Source organism: Rhopalosiphum padi, chromosome 2, assembly GCF_020882245.1.
Source record: "Rhopalosiphum padi isolate XX-2018 chromosome 2, ASM2088224v1, whole genome shotgun sequence".
Classification (NCBI taxonomy): domain Eukaryota; kingdom Metazoa; phylum Arthropoda; class Insecta; order Hemiptera; family Aphididae; genus Rhopalosiphum; species Rhopalosiphum padi.
Window position 1 is genome coordinate 40,455,569 of NC_083598.1, and position 9,639 is coordinate 40,465,207.

The 9,639-nt window shown below is 26.2% G+C and overlaps 1 protein-coding gene across 3 annotated transcripts; it reads right to left on the reverse strand.

Moving 5' to 3' along the window:
- Positions 1-457: 457 nt before the first annotated feature.
- Positions 458-9,451, reverse strand: LOC132919880 (lysine-specific demethylase 4C-like). 3 transcript variants are annotated; one of them, XM_060981784.1, is made up of 17 exons: positions 9,381-9,451; positions 8,609-9,314; positions 7,967-8,097; positions 7,777-7,866; positions 7,496-7,714; positions 7,225-7,409; positions 6,983-7,136; positions 6,586-6,899; positions 6,294-6,523; positions 5,527-6,228; positions 4,258-4,385; positions 3,827-4,072; positions 3,234-3,380; positions 2,980-3,150; positions 2,763-2,921; positions 1,634-1,732; positions 458-1,565 (listed from the first exon to the last, which is right to left on the reverse strand). In XM_060981784.1, the coding sequence occupies exons 3-17, from the start codon at positions 8,090-8,092 to the stop codon at positions 1,419-1,421; spliced, it is 3,117 nt and encodes a 1,038-aa protein (XP_060837767.1). In that variant the 5' UTR covers positions 8,093-8,097; positions 8,609-9,314; positions 9,381-9,451; the 3' UTR covers positions 458-1,418. The 3 variants fall into 3 exon arrangements, with proteins under 3 accessions (XP_060837767.1, XP_060837768.1, XP_060837766.1); XM_060981785.1 differs by lacking the exon at positions 9,381-9,451 and having other exon boundaries at positions 8,735-9,359; XM_060981783.1 differs by lacking the exon at positions 9,381-9,451 and having other exon boundaries at positions 8,609-9,358.
- Between the last annotated feature and the right edge of the window lie 188 nt (positions 9,452-9,639).

Below are 9,639 nucleotides of genomic sequence, written 5' to 3' on the forward strand. Positions count from 1 at the left end.
AATCCTTTTTAAATAAGTATGAAAGTGTACAACTTTAAGGCGTACCTCAACAAAAACATTTTTTTATGTACATGCCTGTTTGCCAAATACCTAGATAAGTAAGATAATTATTTTATAGACAAAAATACAATTTTATAATGACTTTATTATGCAAAAAACATAAATTACATTTTTTAAGAAGAGTTATTACTATTAAAAAATGATCCTATAGTCCTTTACTTCCAAATGAATGTATTCAAGAAAAAACTATAGCATGAGAATTTACTGAATTTAGTATATTTTTTTTTTAAATGAGAATATTTTGAATTGAATAAATTTACATTTTTACTCCATAATATCATGAGCATAACATGTTTACTGATAAAAAAAAAAATCTTTAAATAATTTAAAATAATAAAATAATATAATAATAATAATATTATTATTATTATAGACTAGATATTAAAAAAAGAAAAAATTGGTTTTACTTCTTTTTCATTTATTTAAGCGTTTTCTTTATGTTATTTTACAATAATTGAACACAAAAAAAAATTCATATTACACAAGACACACACAACTATACAAGTAGATACTTATTAACATAGCAAACAATAAGTTAAACAAATTTACAAATAAAAATCAATAATACATAATTTTATCTTATGTCTACTAATAGAATAATTAATAATTATATTGATTTTCTAACTTCACTCAAGTCAAGTATAGTTCTTGAGTAACATGAGTATACTGGTTCATATAAATATATTAACATAGCTAACAAATTTTAAACATATAATTTACCACCTGAGATAGTGAGATCACATGGAAACTCATTATATTATCAAATAAAAATAAATTATTTTACCTTAAAATATACAGAAACATTATTGTGCAACATAACACATGGACAGTTAAGAGCAGTATTTTAAATTAATGCAATACGAACACAAACTTTGATAAAATAATTATAAGGCTGTACATTATAGTCATACTGAACTATTAATTTTTCTTAGAACTATTAAGTTGATGAAAAAATACATCTTGTCATAATTTTGAATAAAAGTTAATATTATTAGTTATTACAATATTAAAAAGACAAATGTTACCATAATACCATTTAAAATAAAATGAATAAATTTTATAGGACGAAAAAACTGCAGGAACATTACTATCATAACATAATTAAAAAGAAAAAACATATTGAACAAAACCAGACAATTAATATATATGTTAAAAGTATTAATAATAAAATTGTATTGCTTATAAATGAAAATGACTAATTAATAATTTAAGTTCTATAATAAACATGTTAATTTTTTACAATAAAAGTAAAATTAATATTAGCTATAACATGATTTCATCAATGAAAATAATTTATAATATTTTTTTTATAAAATTCTTAAAATTAAATAGTTAATCAACTATGATATAAAACATATTTATAAAACATCAATTATTTTCGTTTCTTTTTGATATTTAGCTAACCCACGTTTGGCTTGCAGTTTTAAACGGCTCATAAGATGTTCATCGTTACTGTATATGTCATTAGGATGTATGCAACCAGATGTGCCATCATTATATATAACCTGATACATAAAATTACATTAATTTAAAATTATTAAAAAATATATGCAATATAATGAATTACACTTACCGAATATGTGGGTTTATAATTCAACCCCAGGAATAAACCTTTGTCACCAGATTCTAAATGTATTTCTTTATTAATGGCTGGAAGATCATTTGCATTGTTCTAAAAAAATAATCACAATAAATAAATAAAATTATATATGACTATTAGAGGATACAAATTTTGTTACGAGAAATTTATTATTTACTTAAAGTTTACAAATAAAAGGAGCACATTAAAAAAAAAAAGAAAAAAAATATATGTAAGAGAATAAAGATCTTCAACACCAGATTAATTAATTAAGTATATTATATTATAGAAGCATTATAATATTTTTTATTTAAGAGGACATCATAACTGCATGTACTGTCTCCATTTCACTAATGCATACCATACCAAAATATACATTCAGCAATTCCAATTCTGTGTATTTAGTTTAAATATTAAAATGAAATGACCTATAATCAAACTTAGGTAAGAAAATTCTCTGTGTTATATCGTTAAATTTTTATTCTTAAGAGTGTTGTGAGTACATAAAATATTAATACTTAAAAATGCTCAAAATTCATTTGAAAATTTAAGTATTGTAAAAAACTAATGAGGGAACACAGATAATTTTTTTAACTTTAAGTTTGATAATTCACATATTTAAACTAACAAAAAAATTGAAACTGCTGGACATACATTTTGGTATGTTTTTCATTAGTAAGATGGAGACAATGTATATAAGTACTATTACTCTTTATTACAACCTTTACAATACAGTAGAAATCAATTATATTCTCAACGAAATAATATATTTGTCAATACAACCATTGAAGATATAAGTACACTAGTATCAACTAATAATTCCAATTTTTGAATAATTAAAAAAATATAATAAAAATTAATAATTTAAAAGCATACAAATTTTAATATAAAAGCTAAAAAAATAATAATAAAAAATTGTTATTCAATCAATTTTGGTTTAAATTTCTAGGTGAAACGATTTAAAAATTCAACCTAAATGTATGCAAATTCAAATGTTGTGTTTTGATGGCAAAATAAATCATTTAATGTTTATTTAAGTGTTTTAATGTAAATTTGTGATTCAATATAAGAGGCGTTACCTGAAAATTTAAATAAAAATAGAAAGTTTAACAAACATGAGTACCTTTATTTCTTTTAATGTAATACTGTCTGATATTGTGCCATCACTGAATTTTACTACGCATAAAGGAATTGTGTCAATTTTAACAATTTTACATTCAGAGATCCTATTATGTTGCCAGTGTCTTGCCCATATTTTTTGGTTTATTTGAATTATCTTTTGCTAAAAATAGTAACATCCATTAATAAAATAAATTACATAAAAATTAAGTATAACTTACTGTATTTGGAACATTTAAGTGATTATTGCAATTAATCAAAATATGCTCGCTGTTTCTTTCAGTTCGAAAATCAAATCCAGCAAATATTCCGCAAGAAATATGAAACCAAGCATCGCAACTGCCTTCAGAACAACGAAAACAATTGCCAGATGTTAAATTGCATATTACACACTGTAAAATATTCAATATATTTTAAATACAGCATCAAGTAGATAAACAATAAAATACAATTTAACAATGAATTCAAATTATACTTTTTGATTTGTTGAAAAGTCTGTTGAAAAAGTATTGATAGTTAATGGACTACTGCCATGCACAAAAAGATGACATTCTGCATGTGACCATACTTTGGTTTTAAATTCTTTCAGAGCTCCACCTTTTAATGGACAGTATACACAACCCTATACATTAATTTCAAAATTTATATAGTTAACAATAATGCAATTTTACAAGTGATTTTATTATTTTAATGATTTTTGGCAAAGAAATTGATGTAAGATTCTAAATTGAAAATTTTCAATTACAAAATTGAAATAATTAATTAGATGTATGAAATATGAATACTATTTTTTTTTTGAAAACAAGTAGTCAAGCATTAATTTTAAATAGTTAAAATTTTCTAAGTAGACAAATTGATTGATTATTTTAAAATTGTCCATATACATGAAGATAGCAATTTCCATTTTCATTCGATTTATGTTTTTGATAAAAAAATATTGGATTTTTAAGATATTCATAGTTTTTACAATTATATTTCTAATAAAACATTTGATTGCTCATATTTACAAGACAAGTATAAACAATTTTGTAATCAAGTAATCGACTTATTAATTTGTAATAAACTTACAGCAAGCATAGCATTTTTCATACACCGATCACACAACCAATGTTTACTTGTGTCTACATTAATGCCATAACACACTTTATGAACAGTCAAATAACATTTTTCACATCTTATGAGATCTGCCTTAAAAACTTTTTCACTGCCACATAGTGCATGTTTAAATAACGCTTTGCTAGGGCTTTGTAAGTTGGGTAATTTTGGATGCATAAAAGATTTTGCTTTGGTTCGCCAATCCAAGTTGAAAGTTAACTATTCAAACAGAAAAAATATATTATGATTTTTAAATTTAATTTATTTAAAACAATTTATATTTTTAAAATTTTTATCGATACAATAAAATTAATAAATTTAATTATTTTATCATAATTAATGCTAAATCTATAAATAGTTTTATAAAAATAAGCAATATACTTCAGAAATTAATTTTTTATTACCTTTTTACGATTAAACATCATACATAATGAACAATGTGGTTCATTCATACTTCTAAAAACATTATACAGTTGCTCAACCTCAAATGAGCAACAATTGTTTACCATATCACCTATGTTATTTGGTATACCTGTAAATACAAATTTCCATTTAAATATCAAATGTTTATTATTTAGACACTTATACTCTATTCAACATAATAAGTAACCTCAGTGTTCGGTTTGTTTATTTAAAACAAAACAAGCAAACAGATGGTTGACTCAGTGAGGGTGTTGTACTAGTACTTAACTGTCAGCTGATAAAAACTGATTGCTACCAAGGTTACTTCTTATATAGAATATCCCTAATAAAAAACTTCAGTTTACCAAGATCGACAATTGTCCGCTTCAACCAACTCTGCACGGGTCATTCACTATTACCAGATCACGTCTATAAACTATGCCTAAACGACTCTCCTCTTTGTACTCTACATCTTACTGAAAGTGATCTTCAACATTTACTCTTTCATTGTCTGCCCCTAGACCCTAAACGCCTAATTTTTCTCAATTCCCTTAAGGTCTTAAATATAACTTTCAATCTTTTCTCCATTCTCAACACCAATTCGGTAATTGTCATCAACAAAATAATCAAATTTATTTTGGAAGCTGATTTTGTTATTTAACAATCTTGTTTTATCTATTGTATTGTTTGATTAATTACATTGAAACTTCTGAATAGCAGACACTCTTGGTCACAACAAGTTTCCCATTATTCCGAGGGGATACATTTTTGAAATTTATTTGTATAATAATGTACTATGTATGTATGTATGTATGTATAACGTTATTACTTATTAGTTATTGTAAATTATTACATTTTTATATTTTTACAAATTATTATTAACTATTTTTATTTAAAGTTTATTTTTACAATCAAAATCAAAATTATGTACATATATTTTTAAATTATTTTTGTTTGAAGAAATCGGTGAGCTTTTTCTATTTATAATTACACTGTCTCAAGTGAAATCTTAATAGTAATACAAGAATACATCAGATGTGATACGTATTATTTTCAAATAAAGATTAGAGACTTACCATTATTTTAAAAACTCCCTATTAAAATAATGTGTCATTTGGAGGTTTTCCTATTAAAAGCAGTGAAAATCCCAAAAACTGTTCGCTATTGGAGGTTTCACTGTATATATTTGTGTTTAGTTAAGTAAATTATATAATTGTCTATTAAATTGTATATTTTTTATTTTAATAATAAAAAAAAAAACTGAAACATACCATCAATTATATATTCTTCTTCATCCTTAATCTGTATAGGTTCAAGAGTCGGTTGATAAAATTTTCGTGTAGATTTCATATCTATTATTTCTATAGTTGGAGATAAAAATACTGTTGGCATATAAGGTTGATTTTTCGATTTAATATGAGTAGTTATATTGATAAGAGATGAATTTTGTGGCATTTCTGATTTAATTGGTAATAACGGTTTTATTATAACTACATTTGAATGCCCGTTGTTATTAACACTGTCACCTTTTTTAGATGATAAACAATCATTCAAGGTATTGTTGAAAACTGTTGGATCTTTAATATTTTTTTTGAGATATTTATTCACCCGAGACTCTTCAGTAATTCTATTAATATTCATAGAATTCAGACTTTCAGTATTTATAGGCGTTACATCTAATAATTCTGTAATACTATTATCATTTCCTTTGAAGCTAATGTTTGTTGAATCTGTATGGTTAATTGTTTCATTAGAAGCAACATTTTTATTCTTGGTCGATTTAGAAGTTTTATTTTTTTTTGATTTTGGATTCTTTTTGGTTTCTCGTTTTTTAGACTTTCTTTTCTTGGCCCTTCTTTTTTCTGAACTATCACAATAATCACTGTCACTTGTAAATTCTACATCTTCCAAGACTGAATGCTTTTTATTCAAAAGTCTAGATCTTCCTTTATTATACGATACTTCAGTGACATCTAAAAATAATCATTTAATTATAGATAACTAGTGAAGCAACAAGATTAACGTAAAAGTTACCAACCCATTTCATCAGCTTTTAGCCATATATCTTCCATTACTTCTCTCTGTTCATCATTGAGATCATCAACATATTCCTTTACATCAAACTCTTGTACACTCGTTGACATAGAAAGATCCATAGCTTTATTTCCATGTGTTGTATCATTAGACAATTCAGAATCTGAAAGTTTATGTGTGACAGGATGACGTTTTCTACCAGCTTCAATATAAAGTTTTGGAATACCTGTATTGCTATAGCATTAAAAACCAAAATTAAAAACTTAGTTTTTGGATAAGATCAGAAGTTAACTTACTTCTTATTACATAATAAGTCACATGCTCTAGGCAAGGGTGCTGCTAAGGTACGAGAAGGATCTTCCGGATGAGTACCAATATCATTGCCTTGAAGCCATACCTCATATTTTTCAGGTTGTAAACGTTTAACAAATGTATCCATACTGATCTTAACTGAATCTGGTCGACAATGACACTGTGAAGCTCTTTTCCCATACTCCACCCAACGGGGTGATGCAAAATTTGTCGATTCTGCCATATTAAAGCCGTGGTTAAAACCAGCATGATAGCCAAAAGGGAAAGTTATCATAAATTCACCTTGCTCTTGTGTTATCTATAACAAATAATAATATTGATCATAAAACAATTATAAGTGATGATAATTTTGTTTAGAATTAGAAGTTTTTTAGTATTTACTTTATTAAACGGTATGGAATATTGTTTTAACATATGAGGGGATATAACAGTCATTTTATGTCTAAGAAATGCAGGGCATGCTGAAGCATCAGATTGAAAAAATCCAGAAGCCAATCTTTCTAGGCGGCGACCATGTTCTGGGGGTATTGCATACCTTCAATAACATAAAATGCTAGCAAATTAAATTTGAAAATATTATAAAATTTAAAAGGTATAATAATAAAATTGAAGAATAATCTTACCATGTCTTTGGATATCCTTCATGTATATAGTTTATACTGTATAAATCCATGTCTTCAGTATGCCATGCAAATGAGGTTTTCCACATACCAAAATATAGGTAAGCTGTATTGACACCTTCAATACTAATACCATAATCTTCATTTACATAATCCAATATTGTACCCAGCTTGTTAATATTCCAAACCTTAATTTAATTAAAAAAATTAATTATTTTAATTAAATATACATTTGAGATAAAATTAACTATAAATGTATAAATTTAACACATACATTAACATCTTTATCAGTAATTGATCCAGATACATCTGCACCATATAATGGGGATTTGTAAATAATGTTTTTCCAATATTTTCTTTCAAGATCTCCGTAATCAAAATGGTTAGGCGTCTTATATTCATCAGACTCTGCCATTATTTTATAATCTGCTACAGTCATAGGTTTTTTTTGTATATTAAGTTGTTGATAAAGACCTTGTTTACCTTGTACAACCTAAATCAATATAATAATTATTATACATTGTTTTTTTTAAATTAAGTACTTAAATATATTACTTGACAGATGGGAGCTGGAATTTTCAAATTCATAATATCATCTTCATCATAACTCCTTTTTCTTGGTATCCATTCAGGTGGTGGGATAACCTACAAGATTTATATTATATATTTAGAAAAAAAAAGGTCTAGTTGTAACAATAAATTTAAAATTGTTATAAAAAAATGTAATTTTTTTATAATAGCATACTTTTGCAACACCAGCCTTATGTGCTCCTTGTGATTCCATGAACTCAATGTAGCTACTAAAATTTTGAAATTCACTCCATGTTGGTCTGAAAACCATGATTCTAGGTGTATTTTTATTTGAACACATCTTATCTGAAATTATAAATAATATTTTATTGAAATTAATATATTGTAGGTATAATTAAATTTAAACATATCAATAAAATTATAATAACTAAATTTTCATTCCAAAATATTTTAATGATGACAATAACTATATTGCTATGTTTTGAACATTTTATGAGAAATTACAACGAAAAACATATTTAATACTAAATAAAACATCTTGCTTTATTTATTTTTAAAGCTTTAAATATTTCTCAATTATTTATGACTGTTCAGCAATTGGTGATAAAAATAAAGATAAGCAAACTTTATTGTAACATCTTTTTAAATAAATAGATTAGATAATTGGGAAAATTTAGAATAAATAATTATTTTAATAGCTTTTATAAAGAATAATTTATTTTATATTTAATTTAGGTTTTATTTTTGCATATAGAATCAAATTAAGTAAGCCAATCCTATATAATATTTTTGTTAAAAAAATCCATATTTCACTACATATCAGAATAACAAATATCAAACACATTTGAAAACTCACAATTTTTCGTAGATATAGGTATTAAGATATAAATTTGCACTTTAAGCGCCGTACATCAACTCTATTTTATATTCTTTCAATCCGTCCAAAGGTGATACCGACAGACTCATTGGTCGATCAAAATACCTGCTAGTAGTGTCGGTCGTTTGGTAACTACTAACTTAGTAGCACACGAACGTGTGATTCAACGGTGGATGGCCATAACAAATGGAAATTCGACTGGATCTATTGTGGTTTCAACGGTTTTAATTTTTTCCATCGACGAATAGAATCTTGAATCACAGTGATGACCCTGATGACAGCCAAGTTTTTGATGTCAGCAAGGCAAAGATTGTTACCATAGATGCTTGCTATGATTTCGTATTTAACATAGAACTTACAAGTTACAAGTTCTCAACGAAATACTACGAGATTTGCGATACACATATTATCATGTATAATAATATAATATACTATACTATATCAATATGACAATATATCATAAACTATAAAGATTAAAGATCTATAGATATAGTACCTATATCTATACAGATCACAAACATTATTATTGTTGTTATTGTCGAACGCCATTACCAAAACACTGGAAATCTCGTAGACCCTAGTCGACGTATTCGCGCCGGTGCGAAACGTTTACCGTACGGATCCCATCGGGACACGCACTCAACAGTCTTCATGACGCCGTAGCAATATTGTTGACCCCTGTAGGCTGATTTTTATCTTATATTATTCCTTTAGTATTATTTTTGACATAAAATATTAATAATTAATGTACCATTGTAACCCAGTGGGCGGCGAGTACCATCTACTATCCTAACATAGGCAAGGCATCCGGACCGGTGCGCGAAACCCTTGATCGGCTTGATCGCACCGTCCGGAGTCAAAGGCATCAACATTCGGGCTTTCGGTACGCCAACATCACGAATGGAAACCGGCAACACTGTTTTACCTAGACCCGCAAAGAGTGATTAAGAACTGATAATGGCAGTTGTTGATGTCCAAACAATATTATTGTTTTTTTTTTTTTTAATATA

What these genes read in the sequence shown, in the direction of transcription:
- LOC132919880 (XM_060981784.1), bottom strand. Translation starts at nt 8,092, where the DNA reads ATGTGTTCAAATAAAAATACACCTAGAATCATGGTTTTCAGACCAACA. An exon ending in GAAGGATATCCAAAGACATG is followed by an intron (nt 7,137 to 7,224) that starts GTAAGATTATTC and finishes ATGTTATTGAAG; the next exon opens with GTATGCAATACCCCCAGAAC. An exon ending in ACTTTTCAACAAATCAAAAA is followed by an intron (nt 3,151 to 3,233) that starts GTATAATTTGAA and finishes AATATTTTACAG; the next exon opens with TGTGTAATATGCAATTTAAC.